The 19,006-nt window shown below is 35.9% G+C and overlaps 1 protein-coding gene across 1 annotated transcript; it reads right to left on the bottom strand.

Moving 5' to 3' along the window:
- Positions 1-543: 543 nt before the first annotated feature.
- On the bottom strand, positions 544-17,275 carry LOC106129187 (protein expanded). Its single transcript, XM_013327681.2, has 4 exons — positions 17,147-17,275; positions 7,074-7,325; positions 6,505-6,584; positions 544-6,395 (listed from the first exon to the last, which is right to left on the bottom strand). Exons 2-4 carry the CDS (start codon positions 7,294-7,296, stop codon positions 2,922-2,924), a joined length of 3,777 nt encoding a protein of 1,258 aa, XP_013183135.1. The 5' UTR covers positions 7,297-7,325; positions 17,147-17,275; the 3' UTR covers positions 544-2,921.
- Between the last annotated feature and the right edge of the window lie 1,731 nt (positions 17,276-19,006).

Below are 19,006 nucleotides of genomic sequence, written 5' to 3'. Positions count from 1 at the left end.
TTGCTGCAGTGCAGTTTGTTCCGCCGCTTCTTCTACACATGCGCTATGGAAGCGGTTGTAGATATAATAAGATTTTATGTTATGTTGACGTCAATAAGTGATATCTTGTATCCAATTTTGAAAATAAATCTATTCTATTCCTTTATTCGGTATGCTATTTTCAAAAGACTGACTGTCAGAAAACTCGTTCAGTGTAAAATTCATTTCGAGGCACACAATAACTTTTTAAATTGCGTTAATAGTCTCCTGTAAAGGTTCATACGATGTAGTTTTCGCTATAATTTGAAAAGGATACATGAAAGTTGAGAGATGAGATAATTACATATATTAAGTATGTAGTCTTGGTTCTTACAGTCAAAAAATTAAAAACATGTGCTTGAGCATTTTTACTGAAGAAATAAATTCTACTTCATTGAAAGATATGAAATATTTTTATATCCTTCAATTATTATTATATATATATATATTAATATACATTTGCTGGAAAAAATAAATAAATTGGGTCGGTTTTAAATAAAAATAATTAAAAAAAAAACAAAAAGACACATTTGCGAAACTTTAATATACATTTGTACACATTGCAAACAAATAATTATGTACTTAGTATATCAGATGTTTATGTACACCGCGTGAATGGAAAAAAATATAAATAACTAGTCGCCATTACCATTTCTTCCTGACCTTGTAACGACTTCGGTTTATAAGTATGTACACCATTTAATGTTATTTCTACATCAGGTAATATTTAAGGAGAGTATTTCTTTTTATTTTTCAAGTAATGGTTGCAAAATGGTTCACTATACTATTACATAGTAAATTTGAATTAAGTATGTATACGTCCATAGATTTTTATAAGTGCTAGCGTCATATTGGCTTCTGCTTGGAAATTGGAAATACAATTTTTTTCTTTTGGGTATAAAATAAAAAAAATGTGAAATATTTTTTAATTATTTACACTGATTTATTTTGAACATGCCTAAACACACACACAAAAATACTTTTATTAGAGATTGAAAAAAAATATTTGGTAACATATTCATAAAGGTACTGTTTATATAAAAAAACATGTATATTTTTTATTAAATGGTTAATAATCGTACCCGAATATTGTTTTTGTCAGTTACTGGCCGAAAGCACGAAGAAGCCAATCTAACGCTAGCCTTAAGGATACCTCTGTATGCTCAAGTTTTTATTAAATCGTATGTTTGCTTGAACTCCCAAATTTTTTGATATCGATTAAATATCATGAAAAAAGATAAAACTCATTATTTAATAGTTAAAAAATTGGTTTCTTCAAACTTAAGCGTACAAGAGAATCTTACATCAGCATTACCATACATACGCCATATTAAAAAAATAATTTACAATTTATCTAAATCTTATTCAGTTACACTCTTTTCTTATACATCAGTGTGAATTATTATTATTTCTTATTAAATCTAAACTTCGTCGCGATCGGATAAAACAATCAGTGTGATTTTAAAAAATCGAAATAAATAAAAAAATCCGTTTAAAAGAACTTTTGGTAGAACGAAATATAAGTACATGTCATGAGGAATGTTAAAACTTTTTCAATAACAAATGAACATGTTTCACTTAATTTAAGCTGTTATTATTGTTAACTTTATGTGCGAAAAAAATATTAATCTTATTTTTTTTAAATTATTATTTTTTTTATTATTTTGGCGCGGATTGCCAATTTCGCGAATGGCGATCTTTTGTAAAATACAAATAAATAAATATATTAGGATAAATCACATGGACAGAGATAGTTGTGTCCTCCAATATAAAGTTTTCTTCGTGATAATAAATAGTATAGTAAAATACCAATTCATTGGTATCCAAAGTATTGTTTGTACCTACCAATGTTTAAAATAATTCACAAAGATCAAGTCTTTTAGACTAGGATACAAAAGTGCCGTTTAAAAAAAACCAATAATTTTTGGTTAGGTAATACTTATATATAAATTGTCTAAATTACAATCTAAATTATGTTGTGATGTTTAACAAAAAATTTGCCAAGAAAAAAAAATAGATACGTAGAATATAAAAAAATACTTTATTATTTGTGTCAAAATCTTACAAATAAAAATGCAATGTGATTTATCCGCATTTATTTACATAATTAAAGTTAAATTTTATTAGTAACTTAAACTATTTGATTTATTAATTTACATCTGTAAAAAAAGTTTTTTATCCTAAATACATATACAGAGTATAAACAATTTTGTAGTATTTAGCAATATTGTATATATTATTACCATTTCGCCTTCTATGTTTCACCTATTCGTTAAAATTTCTAACTTGTAACTTTTTTGCAGTTTTTGTGCATGCTTTGAATTCTCAAAATAATATTCAAATTTGTATATTTTACAAAAGAGACCGATATCCTGGTCCTGCGCCCAATTTATTTTTATTAAGAATTTAAATATTATGTGTTTTATTATATTACGCTGCTTATATTTAGGATATTATTATGCATTTTAAGATACTAGCGACCCGCCCCGGCACGGGTGCAAAATTTGGAAAAAAATTATACATAAAAACCTTCCTCTTGAATCACTCTACCTGTTACAAAAAACCGCATCAAAATCTGTTGCGTAATTTTAAAGATTTAAGCATACAGACAAACAGACTAAAATAGCAACTTTGTTTTATACTATGTAGTGATTCTGAAGATGAATATGGTATTAATCTACATATTAATGTGATATTACTTTAATTTATTTATTAAACGGAACCTCTTTAAATTGTTTACACTCTGTTTTGTTTGGTTTAGCCCTGCGCCAGTTCTTATTATATCAACTTTTTTTACAAATGCATTCCGGAATGATTAAGTCAGTCTTTATATGGCATAAATCGGTGGATGTAAGCTCATAGCACTGGAAGGATTCACAAGAAGAGGAAAGATTGTGTCAATGTCATGAGCTAGGTTGTGTTTTTTTAACTTTAACTATACTAGGATGCATAACGTACGTGTTAGACAACGCTCTAGGAGTGTGAGCGGCGCCAGGAAGTGCTGGTAGCTTATCAGTAGGGTTCCTTATAAGTGTCTTTTTCTGAGGCACTATTGCTGGCTTCTTCATGTTGCCCTCCTTAGTCGTTTCATTGTCGGTGGTACTTTGTACGGGCTTACCGTATCTACGTTCACTTTCACAGTCACTACCTGTTTTACTCAACTTTGGAGCACCAAACGCTTTAGTCTGTTTGAGCAATGAACGGTCATTGCACAGCGCCGCAATAAGAGGCAAGTCCAAGTGCTTACTTTTTTCTCTGAGAGATTTAATGTCTAGATCACTTTCTTTAACGCTGTCCTTAACTTTACTGACACTCGCGACACTTGTAGTTGGGTTCGGAACTTTTATTTCACGAAGATGTGTAGGAAGTTTCTTTTTGTGTTCGTACGGCGGTGGCGGCGGGGGTGGCACGCGTCTCATTTTAACGGGAGGTGGGATCTTGGCAAACGATATTTCTTCCGTTGGGGAGCGTATGAAACTGGTCTCTGGTATATGCGTCCGCGCAGGAAGCATAGGTTCAAAATTGATCGAGCGACTGCCCAGGGATGTTCTGCTCGCCAGTGAGTACAGGCTACTCCGTGTCCCTGGTAATTGCACATACGAATCTGAGAGATTCTGTATGGAACCGTACATCGAGGAAGGCGAGGATAACGACGTAGACAAAAAGGGCGTGCTTCTATACTGAAGCCCATTTTTATTGTGCATGTTCGATCTTGATTCAGTGAGCTTGTGGTCGAGATAGTTTTGCTGCGATATAAGGGGATCTTGTAAGGGATAATAGACGTAATCAACGTCACTATACAGCTGCTGATGGAACATTGGGTTGTGGGGTGGCGGTGGGGGAGGTAGCCTGGCGTCCGGCGGCGGGGGCGGCAGGCGCGGGCGCCGCGGCGGCGGGGGAGGCGGCGGCAGCTTCATCATGGCCACCAGCACGTTAGAGTCAATCACGCGCGGAGGCAATTCTCTCGACGGCGACAGATTACTGATTCCTTGCTCTAACTTAGATCTTTCAGCTCTGCGGCTCGATGCCTGATGCCTTTTAGTCTTCTGAAAACGGTGCTCGACAACCATGGGGCTGGCAAATGTTCTGCTACACGAAGTATTGACATCGCCGGCTTCCGCTTTCAGTATTGTAATCATTGGCTTAGTTGTCACAATTCTCGCTGCTACCTCTTCGTTCTCAACGGCTTGCTTTATGGATGACATCGATGCTGAGGTTCCGGGATAAGCAGGAGGAGCCTTCATGGGTGCGGAAGTATGGGGTGTTGAGAGAGTTTTATGATTAAATTCATATGGAGGTGGGGGCTTATCGCGTACTTTCGACCCAGAAGGCATATTATCGTCCACGTCACAAATATTGGGAAGAGATAAATTAAGCATTTTTCGACTATCTTTTCTTGCTGGAGGCGTCGGTGGATGATCAAAAAACGACGTGTTAGGGTAGTTATCGTCTGACGGAGCGGTGTCCTCGTGACCCTGAATATAACTGTCTCCCGTAAAAGGTATAGGTAATCTCACATAGTCCGACACAGAGTCTAAAGTATCACTAACCGATTGACTTTTTGGATAAACACCCCTTCCTACAATTAAGTCGCTAAGCTCACTCGCCGTGAGCAAATTGTGCTTATTATCAGTCGGATCACTTCCGTCCCCGTGAAAGGAAACCGTGCTTAAATTTGAATTGGTTCGCTCTCTAAATCCATTTCCAGCATCGTTATGATCTTGTTTCAAGAATTTAGAAGCTCCGTCCACACAATCCGTATCTGTCAGGGCTCGTAATCTAGATGCAGCAGTGGAGCGACAAGACCTTGATGATTTATTTTTCAATATAGATGAGACGCTGTCAAAGTCTGCAAGATCGTTGTCTTTAGATGGTTTGTAACTATCGTAGTGGGAACCACCATAATCAGTTCTGCTTCCTTCTGACAGGGTGTCAATTTTTGAGCGTGTTGTCAATTCGGAGCTAGCCATTGTATACACACCACTAGTTTCGCTGGAAGCCGCTACTGTCACTGGCTGCCCTAATCCGTCATATAATGCCGAAGCCGTATCTTGGGAATATTCAGCATCGATACCAACTGTACTGTTGTCACTTAGCATAGAATTTTGTGCTGTATGACTGAAGCCTAGCTCCAAACTGCTTGCATTTGAAGCTCTGCTGATGCTGAGACCTGCTCTTGCCATGATCACAGTACTACAAGACGACGAACATTGAGATCCAGTACATTTTAATTTATTTGATACAGGGCTACCCGAATCGGTATTTTGTTGTTCAGAAGAATTTGTTTCCTCTGGGGGAATTTCAGAGTTCTGAGTCGTTTTGAGAGAGCATGTTTCATTAGTGGAGATGTTGTCACTTTCAGTTTTCGTTGTTTTCATTCGACCTTTTGTTTTCTGAAGTTTCAGAGATGATGTTTTATTCAACGGCTCATCTTGTACATGGCGTATGAAGTAAGAATTCGAACAATCTAATAAGTGTGCGAATGCTAGACTCTCGGTTGATGGTGCCGGAGGAGAGTCTATCATTATTTCTAGTTCGTCCTCAGATTGTACCCTGTCGCTTACAATGCCTGAAGTAGTGGTAGAACTGGTGGTTGATATAACAGATATTCTCTGTTCACTTTTGTTGTGATTGTTATATTGTAAACTTAAAGATTTTGAGTATCCATAACAGATCTTTCTTTCTTCTTCTTCGCGCCTTTGTATTTCATTAAATTTAGGACCAATTTTCATAGAAAACTGATGCGTTTCTTTACATAATGCAAACAAATACTTGCATTTTTCTTCGCTTGAAGAGTACAATGTGATTTTTCCTTCTTCAGATCTTATTTCAAACTTTTTTCTATCAAAGCTTAACTTTCCGATTGCACTCCATATGAAATTAGATAGGGGTCCATTATCGGGTAGAATTTTAATGCCTTTTGCTGTGACGAGCAGCCAAACTGTTCCAGGGTCGGGCTCCGCTTTTGTTTGCTTTAACCGGTACCTGTGTGAGTTGACCGTGTCTGGGAGCAGGCACACTTCACGGATAAATCTAATTTTTGCGTCTTCTTTAGAGAGGCCTCTATGTTCCCGGTGGCAGGCTCTCATGGCGGCCGACACCCAGTCTCCGGTGAGCGACGCCGGCGCATACTCCTCGACTTTGAAGTAGTCCCTTTCCTCATAGGACTCGGCGTCGCCATATTCTGCTTGTAAAGCCAATCCAGTGAGTAGTAAGAGGACCTCAGCTGGAAGGGCGTCCCTTGTGCGAATGTTGTGTCGAAGTTGCAAGAAGTACAAATGCCGTCCGACCTCATCATGCAAAAGGAGGGGACTCTCCACGTGAAATTGTACCACTAAGTGCAATTCGAGGAGCGGTTTCCCATTTGCATCCAAACCCTGAAAGAAAAACAAAATATACTTATTAATTATATATTTTCCATTCAATATTTATCCCTATATTCAAAACAAATAGCGTTAAAAGTTTGTATTGTACAAATTTACTCACATGAGTATGGGAAGATCTCCAACTTTTCGGAGCATACTTGGACAGTTTGCTTTCCAAGTCAACAAACAAGTATTCTCCATCTGAAAATAATGTTTTGATTACGTAAGTTATTGGTAATAGTATCACTGTACGCTGTCACAGAGTGATGTGGTGTGTGGTACATACAATGAGCTTGGCACAATGATTGCACAACAGCCTTTTGTTTGCGTAGCCACATGATGCTACAGCTGGAATGTACTCGTGTAGTTATGTGTAGGACATTGTAATCGTCTTGTGGTTTTAGCATTGATTGAATGTCCACTATCGACGGCCATACTTTTTCTCTCAAGTAGGCTACAATGTATTGTTTCTATGCTTTATCTGCGAAATTATCTACCATCTTTGCGTATTGTTATTGTCAATGTTTTTCAGAATATTTCACCCACTGTTAAACATTTTTCTCCATACCTGTTCATGAGTTCGAATTAATAATAATTTCTCATAGAAATCAAGTCAGACTTTTTCGCTTTTCTTTTCATATGTTGTAATCTTAACCTTAATAATAAAATAATTATGACTTGTAATCTTACTTTGCAAAACTGCTAATCCAAACAGATCTGTATCGGTCATGCCCTGTAGTTGAGCATGCGCACTGGCTAATGATTTGAGCTCCTTGACCCTCGCCTTGGCTTCGACTACGAAGTGGACCGGCTGAGGCTGGCCGGGCATGCGCAGTGAGAGCAGGCGTGCGCCCGCGCCGAGCGCGCGCGCCTCGCCGCCCAGCGGGCCTCGCACCGAACACAGAGCGCGCATGTCGCATCTCGAGACCACTGTTACTCGCCCTGAAACAAGATAAATAATTTTTAAATTCCGTATAAATCAATTAATCATAACAATGCATTATCTCGTCCACATTTATATTCCAAGTTTGGATAATTGTGAAGTTGGCTTTATTGACGAAAATGCTGCAGTACAGTTTGTTACCGCTTCCTCTACACTGACGTTTTGGAAGCAGCAGTTAACTTAGTTTTAGTAACAATTTTGAGGGATATTCAAATGTTCCATGGTAATAAATAAAAAATTTAAATTTGAATACATAGAATATCCTTAGTTGCACATAAATTATAACTATCTTATGCTTAGGTGAAAAGGCGTTATCGCATTATGCAAACCACAAACAAGACGCAGCTAGATTAGAATTAAAAGTTTCTTTACCAGAGCCAGCGTGGAACGGAAAATCCCGCTTATACCTTTTCGGTCTCGAGGGAATTTCGAAAAATCTTTTCTTCGTAGCGTGATTTCTAGACTTAGCCGTTTGGGCTATAATAGTTTATACTGATCATCAATTCTCAATTAATTGATTGGAAATAGTAATCTAAAATTAATTTTTGGTACACACTGTGCAAATGTATCACTGTGTTAAATCTTATGTAAATTTATTTTTGTTTTTGCTCTAATAGATGGCGGTATGCTTTATTATAACGCGCTATGGTTTGTCTTTTGTCATGTATTGTACTATGTAGGTACCTATATAGTGTTTTGATAAGTGATGTATATTTTTGTTTATGCTTGTTTATTTGTTTTCTGAGGTTACGCCCTTGTCTCTCCGCAGCATTTTAAATATTTTAATATAATACCTACTTAAATAGCGTGATTATTTTAAGTTAACTTTTTAAGGTAAAATTTCTAATACTGTTATCAAAAATATAATTATAATATGGTTGATATATCCGTATATTTTTTGCAGACTGTTGATGTTTTTGAAAAGACCTCGAAAAAGGATAGATATTCTCAATATGTCACCGTGGGCGTATCTAGAGTTGTCTAGTGTAGTGAAAGAAAGGGGGGCTAGCCACGTGCTAACTTATTAATTTTTCAGCAATAATATTTAGTTACTAATTATTGAGAATTAACGAAATTATAACGTCTTGGGCACCTGCTTATCGTCAGAATGCAGAGGTATACATATTTGAAGTTATATTTTATCATAAAGTAATGAACGCATAGTTTCATATTCATTAGATTTACGTTACTGTAATGACTTACGTACGTCAAGTTCCTAACGATTTTTACAATTACTTCACCCATTCGGGTTTAAGCTACCTTCTTCCCGCGACTTCGTATGCATGACACGTTCCCAGATTATTGAGGGAGAGAGAAACCGTATTTAAGCATTTAGATAGAAGTACTATGCAAGGAAAATGAATTAAAACCATATAAGTGCCTATTGTTTATTATTTTGGTGCTTGTAGTACCTAATTATTATTATGAAAAACTTAACATATATTTTTATTCATCAGTTTTGGCATGATGTGAGTATAAATATTCCTTAATATTTTTTTTCCTTAGCAAAGAAAAAGAAGCTTAGGTTACCTATCTAAAGCCCAGTAAAAGCAATATTTTTTTTTTATTTATTTAGATTTATATTTTTTTTTATCAAGTATGTGGTTATCATTTATTGTGGTTTTATTATGGGTCAGGCCGCGAAAATTGTCAATTGTATCACAAAAGTAACACAAGACATTTTGAGTTACCATAACACAAATGTAACCCAAAAGCAACGAACATTTTGGGTAAAGTTCGTTTCAGATTGGTGACTAAAATAACCTTAACGAATATAAGTTAGTAACTGTAGTAAAAATAAAGTAGGTAATGAAAAAGTAAATAAATAAATATATAGATACGCGACAAATTACACAGATTGAGTTAGCCTCGAAGTAAGTTCGAGACTTTTGTTAAGAGATACTAACTCTCTCAATGATAGTAAGGCTCTCAAATAAAGCAATACCTACAACCAAAACAATGACTTATATTTTTTCTGTTTGCCTATTTATCTGGTTGGAAGAAGCACGACGGAGAGGAATCAAACATCAATAATTATTATTTCAACGGGAGATTGTAGGTAGCACCATTTAAACTAAACTACTTTCAATTCACACAATGTGAATGCGGCTTTACAAATCTATTGTGTTACGCAACACGTAAATTTGTGTTACAATAACACAGAAGTAATACAAGCGTAACACATATGTCATACAAAAGCAACACAAAAGTAAAATATTTAAAATATTTTTTGGTTATAACTTGGTTATTTATTACAATTAGACGCTTATGAGCGATTCCACGCACACTTTAAAACACTTTGCATAGAAATTCGGTACAAAAATAAACAAATCTCTGTTACTTACCTTCAAAATCACAATTTTAATTTTTTTATTCAATCAGAGCAAGTTATGTAATGGACTTTCAAAATGCCTCCTGTGACAAAACAACATTGTCTGCCTTTTTTACATTTATATGTCGGTAACAGTGATGCCATATTAATACTTTGTTTTGCTATTTGGTAGTTTTAATCAAAACAATGGGTATAAATTCGTCACACAAAAAAAATGTAACACAAAAGTAAAACGCTTTTTTTTATTTTAAACTGTCATCAAACAAGTTATATCTGGAATTTTTGCACCGGTATTACAGTAACAGTAGGGGCTATCATATTATTCTTCGATGGTAAACATATATTTAAGGTATACTTTACAATTTATGGAGTATATCTTCATAATGGTAGTTCGACAAAAAGCGACCAAAAGTCACACAAAAAAATTGACAATTTCGGCGGCCTTACCCTTATACAATAAAAATTTAAATATAAATTATATATCTATATATACCACGAAGACTGAACGCAAACGGAATCCGTATTACGAGCCTTCCTATTCACAAGCGATTGAGGCGAAGGAATGTCGGATCGCGCCATCTGTGCATTCCAAATAACTTTTTTTTTTCATCCAACCTCCTTTTTGCTACCTGCCGTAGCCAAACACAATGTGGCTTTGTCATCTGTTATATTTCTAAAATTGTTTTATTCTCGTGTTGCTGTGGGATATCCGGAACAATTTTAATCTGTTACTTCCTAAAATGTTAGATATGGTATTCATAAGAAAAGACAAACATTCGGACGGACAGTTGTTTTTTATGTGTGTACGAGTAAATATTGTCTTTGTGTTTTTAAATTAACATTAAAGCCAGGAAATTTATTCAGAAAATATCTTGTATTTTGATTTTGCTGATTGTTACTCGTAGTCAGGTTATTTGCATTACTTCGACGTTTCAAACAATTCGAGTGTAGCCCACGCGTCGTCTTAAACTCGAATTTAAGTTGGGTTACCTATTATAAAACGTATATTGGAATGTAGAACCACAAGATCGTGTTAAGTCTAAAAAACTAGACGCGAATAAATTTCATCCCATCCGGTACCTCCGCGGATCCCCAGCTCTTGATAGCCATACGAACATGTTTTTTGTTTTAGTAATGCGCGATAGTTTGTGATGGCCGCGCGGGGGGTGGGGGGCGACGGGAGACCGGTCCACGCGGCGCGAGCGCAGGGCCGCGGCGAGGGGGGGCTACGTAAGCGCGGTAGCAGCGGACGGCGACGCATGGAATGCGGACGACCTTCAGATGCCGAGCGCCCCTCCTCCTGCTGCGGCCGCATCTTGCGTCCTCTCCTCACATACCTAAAGGCCGTCGTCGCTGCCTCCACTTTTCGACATCTCATCACAAACTTTTGACAGAATTCAGGAATGTAATTAACATCGTTTTGAGTACTAAGTTATAACGTTAACAATGTTCTCTATCTTCGGCGTAACGGAAGTAAAGATAAGGGATGATAGTGATGAATCGCAATGGGTTCTCTCCAGCTCAAGATATATGTATATGCACAACGAACACACTTAAAATGCATAAAACCTGCTTAATTTATTGAATTTATGTAAATTACTTGTATAAATTCAATTTGAATCTGTATTAAGTATAACTTGTACCGCTCAAAAGTAGTTCTTCGTTCCCAATTACAATGTAGGGTAGGTCACAATAAAAATGAAAAGTTTCAAGCTGCAATATTGGACCTTATGAAAAATTACAAATCAATTTTGTATGGCTCTATTTTGAATTAAAATTACTTTTGACTTGTTAAGAGTTTTGACTGCCTTGGATACCTTTTCTTTAGTATTTTTTTTTTCAATATAAAAAAATATTTACTTTTAAAAGCACAACGTAAAAATACGTAAAGAATCAACTGTTTTATTTAAATTTGTCAATATGTTTGAATACTTTTTGCGTGTGCTCCGTAACCATACCATACCATGTATTGGTAAAATCGATTGATAGTACCAAACTGCCTACCTTAAGTTTAATAGGTATACTCGTAGAGTTCCTAATTCTAATGCATTTTTGTAAATAACTAGCAAATTAAAAAGACCTGAGATTTTTACATAAAAAGGGATAATTCCGCCGAAATTTAAATTAATACGAACACGTGTTAGCATGGATAGGTATGCCCGTGGGAGACCGTAGGGTGAGCCCCGGTACCACAGGCTTACCTATGTCATTAATGATTGTCATAGTAACGTTTAAAGTGGAACCCATAAAAACCTAAATAATACAGCAAAATTCTAGTCACCCTTAATTATTCCATACTAGAGGCCGCTCGCGACTTCGTCCGCATGGAAACCCTATTAATCCCGCGGGAACTCCGGGATAAAAAGTAGCCTATATGTTATTCTAGGCCTTCAGTTACCTACATACCAAATTTCATCGTAATCGGTTCAGTAGTTTTTGCGTGAAAGAGTAACAAACATTCATACGGACATACAAACTTTCGCATTTATAATATTAGTAGGATGATTCGCAATTATTTTAAACAGTTTTGTCATAAAATATTAACGTTTGCATACACATCTATATTTGCGTCACGTCTTCGGTTCGTCTACCGGTACAGTGCTGTGAAAATGTATGTATCTATACCCTCCCATTTTGCATGTTCTCGATTGCAGAGACAGCCATAAAGATTTCCGACCCAGAGTCCGATCACTAAAATAAAACTAGGTCCCTAATGAGTGGGGGTGCTCCCGCTTAAAGCATGTAAATCTGGCGAGAAAATGTATATTCTTATACATAATCGTATAACGGAGTGGTATTATTGTATCTGTGTTGACAACCACAGCTTCTTTATCTTTCAATATTGGCTACAATGTATCGTTTATGTCGTCAACATGAACCTTACATTAATTTCCTGAAAGTGCAGTGTCGAAGACGGCACAAACTACACTTTAGCATTTCCATGAACGACGATCAGTATAGATTAAAATCTAACTTACGATCAAGTGTAAGTTTATTCGGAATTATTTTTATTAGAAAGTACGTCACCCAGCTAGATTATGTCATTTTGTCATCATCATCAAATTATGCGAATAATCGGTCGTTGCGCATACGCACGCAGTATTTGTACGTCATAATTTATGAACGGCAGAAGATAAGCTTCACGATAGACTAACATGAGACATACTGTGTTTTGAATATACAAAGAAAAACTTGTGGAATGTAAATTTAACTATTATATTTAAATTAGTATAATGATAAAATTAAGAAAGTCGTAAGAGAACATGTAAATAATCTTGTACCATGCGAATAATAGTTTGGCGTTTACTCCAAAGATCAAAATTGCATAAAATTTATCCACACTAATAATAAAGACAAAATATTGATATTTTTGTATTTGTTATACACACAAAAACTTCTGGACAGATTTTGACGATATTTGGCACAAATATAGAATAGACCTAAGGGAGTGACATTTTTTTAGAATCTCCCATGGGAGCGAAGCGCCGCGCACAAACTAGAGTCTAATAAACTTTTTCACGTCCAGGGTCCGATACCTACTCGGAAATACGTGAGTATATATATAATAGAATGAGTATTTTCTCTCCAAAAAGAAAAACGGCGCCTGCACGCGAATTAGAAAAAAAAATATTCAGAAAATAAGCCTTTGCAGGAATTTTTGGCATGTATTGTAAGTACTTACATTTCAATAAATTAAATCTAAGTCATATCTAATATTGTTATTTGTCAAAAAGGTACAAGCTACAAAGAAAAAGCTAGAATTTACATACATACTTACATACATAAAATCACGTCTATATCCCTTGCGGGGTAGACAGAGCCAAGACTGATAAGCCACGTTCAGCTGTTTGGCTTTAAGATATAATTAATTACTAGAATTTACACATGAAGCGACACCCGTTTGGCCTCCGCGTACTGTTATAAGGATACCGAACCTAGCTTAGATCATGACAATTTCACTATATTATAACTAAGTTGCCTCAAGAGATCCCCGACAAGACACCAGTCTTGTGGATAGTGGTATGTTCTAATGGCTTGGAACGCTTTTAGTGATAAGGCCGCCTTTGCTGCTATGTTTTAATACATTATTGTGAATTTGCTGTAATTTACTGTGGCGTAATAATGAGTTATTGTATTGTATGTTACACAAATGAAAACATCTATTGATTTCTCGCGTCTACTTTTCACATTCTAGTATTATTTTAATTATCTGTGGTCATTTGTCTAATAAACTTAGAAATCTCAATGGGCTAGTAACTTGACGTAACTCTGAAGTTTTTGGGCCTTGTATTATTGGCTCTGTCATCCTCGTAAGGGATTAAGACGTGATATTTAAGTACGATACGTTTGTAATAATAACCTTCACCAAACATATTAGGAACGTCTTTAACAGAATTCAGTACCTCTGTATATGTGTGTGATTCATTTGAAAACTACATACTTATTAGTATTGTCTTTGTCATATCTTTGGAATGTGACCTTCTGCTTCACAGTTTTATTTTTGGACAGTTTTATTATGTTTAAAATTTTACGATATTTGTCGTATGTATGTTGTAATGAAGCGTTTAAGTGTGGACCCAATTTTTAATCTCTTCATGCTGACAGACACGATGCATTGCAAATATCTGTCCTTGTTTGGAAAGTATCAAGATTTAGGAAGGTCTGTGTCATGCATGTGGCTTTTAATTAATTAAATTACATTTCATTTTCGATTTCTAAGGCTTGACTTGACCATAGTATATTCATCCGTGGCGCGGCATGGAGTATTTGGTAAATAATTCAAGGTCTTGGCTTTGCCTTAGCCTTTGCTGTTTCTCGAAATTGATCCCTTGATTTCGTGAAAAAGTATGTTATGGCGATTGGAAACCCACAATAAGAATCTAATGATTAAGAGTATTTATAATCATTACAAGGATGAATATTGCGTAAAGACTTGCCTTTATGGAAAAAAGGGTGCTAGCGCTGGCAATTTCGGGAGTTTTAGAAATTGTTTTTTTTTGTTTACCTAAGTACATAAGTACATATATGGTCACGTATCTATCCCTTGTGGGGTGGACAGAGCCAACAGTCTAGCAAAGACTGATAGGCCACGCTCAGCTATTTGGCTTAATAATTGAATTGAGATTCCAATAGTGACAGGTTGCTAGCCAATCGCCTAAAAAAAGAATCCCAAGTTTGTAAGACATCGATAGGAAAGAGATGGAGTGGTCCTATTCTTTTTTGTACTGGTGCCGGGAACCACACGGCACCTTACCTAAGTTTTTAAACAAAATTGCAATGAAGAAGAAGTGTCAAATATTATCACGGCATGTGAGGTGTCACTAACATGCTGTTTTTAACAGACACCTCCTTAACTTTGAACTTTAAGTCGATAACTCGAGTGACGAGAGAATGAAGTCAGGCGGAGCCAAATGACACACAAAAACTTTGAAGAATTGATTTTGTGTTTAACTTTTAAATGGTTTTTGTGCATTTTATTTCCAATCCTTTTGTCGTTAGTAATAATTATTTCTTTATTAATAGTGTAAATTAATAACGAAATAATAATTACTAACTTTTTTAGATTTCTTTGGTCAAAAATATTTAATTTTGAATTAGATTATTAGCGTCTTGTAAACACAATATAGGACTTGTGTCATAATTTTTGTGGTAAAGTTTTTGATAAGCTCTAAACACTTGACTGGATACTAATAAATTGTACTTATCTGGGACTATAAGACCAAGGGGAAAACAGCAAAAGAACTTTCAATGCGGATAGATGCGGCAAAAAACTCGTTGATAATGATTTGGAAATGAAATCTGTTTGATAGATTAGCAAATAAAAACTTAGAAAATGGAGTAGTTTTATAAGACAAAGTGATAAAAGGGAGATGCCTTGATAATAGTCTTAAGCAGTATCAGAAGTCATGATGAATAAGTAAAATGAGTTGGACCTTCTTCGGTAAGAAGACAGAATAGATATTCAAGAATTCTTCGTGTTATCTCTTGTGGCATTTATATGCCCAATCAAGACTACACAAACGATTAAACAGCTTCTTTGGAAAGCCAAATGTCGGCCTGAAATCTGGTCTTTGATATTCACTGTACCTATACATATAATGATAAGGCTTTTAAAATAGGTTACAAGTAAATTGGTACTTCATGTAGAATTTTGTGGCAAAATTGTAAAAAATGCAACTTTACTTTGGTAATTACTTAGTACCTTACTATTATTACATTCAGCTATTGTTATTTTAACGTTGTTTATACCTATGTTGTTAACGTGGACCTTAACGTAACCAATGTTAACTTTACCAAGTCAGCTTGAGATGTTTGTTGTTTTTTCTTCGTCTTAATCTTCAATTAACTATTGGCCATTCATTTCATTAATACTTGTAATTCAGTGATTATGTATGTTTGGCATTTCTACTGATTTTTGTTAGTTGGCTTTCGTTACTGCCTGATGGAAATGTATCAATCTCTTTTTTTTAGGTAGACACAGCCTCCTATTGAAAATTAGATGCCGCAAGTTCAACTATCTATTTATTGGGCTGAAAAAAACTTCAAGGTTCTAAAAAGCTACCTCTTACTCTTCCTTATCTCTTGATCTTCGGCATTGTTGTGCCTACAGATATCACAGTAAATGCTACTGTTTTACGCAAAAGGGAAAGATAAAATGAGAGAGAGAGAGTAAACTCTTTCTCATTTTATCTTTCCCTTTTGCGCCTAGGTTCTCAAAAATATCAATTAGTTCCCATGCCAGCGTTTGCCTTGGAGTTTAATTTCAGAATAAATCGATTTTAGTAGGATTTAACCTAATGTGGTTTGTTATCGGTAGAAGTTCGTGTAAGTGTCAATTAAGTCCGCGGTTGATAGTGATGAGTGGACCAAATGGAATGTTGGAATGTCACATTACCGTCGTACCACAATACCTACGTTTTTAGATTACGTACTAATTAGGCTTCATTTGCCATGCGTTCACGGCGTTTTACATAACTGCTCTAAAATCCTTGCACATGTTTCTAGGATCATTATGATGCATTCTAAGGAGTCTTCCGTGTTGAATCATTACTAACAATATCCACTGAATTTATTTTTGATGATTTTAAGGTTTTGTGTTGTCGTCTACGTCATTTAGGCTTTGCCAATCATTATGGAACTGAAAATTTTCGGAGAACTTTTAAGATGAAGTTGTGAATACATCTATGCAAGGATATGGTGATTTATAGACGAGCATTCCTGTATTCTCCCGTCCTGCGTATGCAAAACGAGCTGAAGCAAGACATCGTCAGAGTCCAGTACTATCTGCTGCACTGCACTATTGGGTAGAATTCCTGGTGCTGCGGTACCCAGCATCAGCAGGAAGGGCGCGGGGTCAGCGGCCGCCGCGCGGTCGACGCGGACCCGCGGAATTCAAGCTATGCGCATGAAAGTGGCCGTGGCCCGATCGTGAAAGCGCGCGCATCCACTCCGTCCAGCCAAAACGCCGTGGAAATCCACCAAACTCACCATGAATAGACAAATCCAATAACAGGGAACTTATTGACACAATAATCCGTTGGGAACCGCATCCATTGGCACTTCACAACACTTCGCGCGGTTTTAGTATACGCTACGTTCCGGAGCGCGCTAAAGCGTTGAGCGCGCACGATCAACTGAGTTGTGTAGGCGCGTGGGTCGGTGAAGGCACGCTCGGGGCGCGCCGCGGCTGGAATGCGGCAAGATAGTAGCGCGGTCCCGAGGCCCCTGTAGGCTGGCGGCTGCACGGAGCCTCCGTGGAACGGCGCCGAACGATCATCTCTCACCGTTTTGATAAATTCCAAAATTCTGCACCATAATGAGGTTTGGATGCGAGACCCCATTTCAAAGGCCAAGATAGAATAAAATACAAGATATTGGGCATTAATTTATATTTTTTTTAATAGACTGAACAAGATACTTACTTACATACAGCTTATTTTCTATTTTAAAAAACCCCTACGGAACACGCATTCTATAAAAAGCCAAATGTTAGATTTTGAAAAGGATGGTATGGTATGATAGTTAAGAGTTTTTTTTATGAGATTTATCTTATAGTTACGTACCTATAACTATCGTTAGAAAAGTTTTTAACACGAGGTGCATAGAAATTTAGTAGGTAAAAATATGTACGCTTTCTTGTAAATTAGCCAATTTTTTTTTCATGAACCTATTTGTCAATAATAAAAAGTATAAATATTTTTAAAGATTTACAAATAATAATATTAAATTATTTTAGTGAAAAGAACTTACTAAAAGAATATTCAATTTATTATATAATTAATTAATCAGCTTATAATAGGCAACCACTGATATTAATTATTTCACTAACGCGCTCTAGTACCACGGTAGGAGGGTTAAAAATTACGCAATGGATGTGGAATTTGTTGTACCATAATAAATTGAATACAGAATAATATTTGAGGCCACAGAAATTAGAATCCGTTTTTTTTTATTTAGATTTCTGAGGAGAGCCACTACTGTGCGCTTATACCAAATTATTAATCCTCAACTTTATTATAAGATTTTTTTTCTTATAACCCATTAATTTAAATTGCCGTATGCTGATTCTGCAAATTAAATAAATTTTGAATTCAGTTATTCTACACGTACGAAATCTACTGAAAGGATTTTGATATAAATAAGTACCCGGTTAGAATATAACCTGGAATAATACATGGGTACATTTGTTTGAATACAAACCGATGCGCATACGGTGACGGAAAACATTACGAGGAAACCTGCACGTTAAGGCAGCTGGATTTGTGACATATCGAATCAATACGGGTTTTTTTTTTATAATTTTTTATTTATTTTATTTGTTATAACTTTAAGTTTTTTGTCACTTGTGTAAAAAGAATCTTCTTTAGCTTCCTGGTTTGTGTGCTATTTGATGCATCTTCAAGCCAGGTTGCTAGTGTTTTTGTTATGTGATGACGCAAATGGTAATCAATACGGGTTAAGTTAATCTGCAAAGATTGCGAGGGGCAGATGGGAGTAGCTTTAGACAAGAGTATATCGAGCCAAGGCAGCTTGAATGAAACTCAGACTCCCGGAACGAAGACATTTATTTAAATATCACCTTACTATTTATGTTTGTATCAAAACAAAACCATATCGCGTTTCAAAACGGGATAACGCCATCTATTATTATAAAATTAAACTAAACTTATACATATATTAAAACCAAAATTAGACAAGCTTCGTGTAAAAACCTGATTCACCTAATCTAGGATCCATGGTCAAAGATATAGATCTATCTACCTATATAGATAGACCCAGGCTCCTGTCCAGATGGTAAGGTTGCAACCGGGACTAAAGCCAGCAGGAAGAAAAAAGGACTGTGTAACA

This window comes from Amyelois transitella, chromosome 14 (genome assembly GCF_032362555.1).
Source record: "Amyelois transitella isolate CPQ chromosome 14, ilAmyTran1.1, whole genome shotgun sequence".
Classification (NCBI taxonomy): domain Eukaryota; kingdom Metazoa; phylum Arthropoda; class Insecta; order Lepidoptera; family Pyralidae; genus Amyelois; species Amyelois transitella.
The sequence above is the reverse complement of the archived record's forward strand: the minus strand, read 5'-3'. Positions and strand labels throughout refer to the sequence as shown.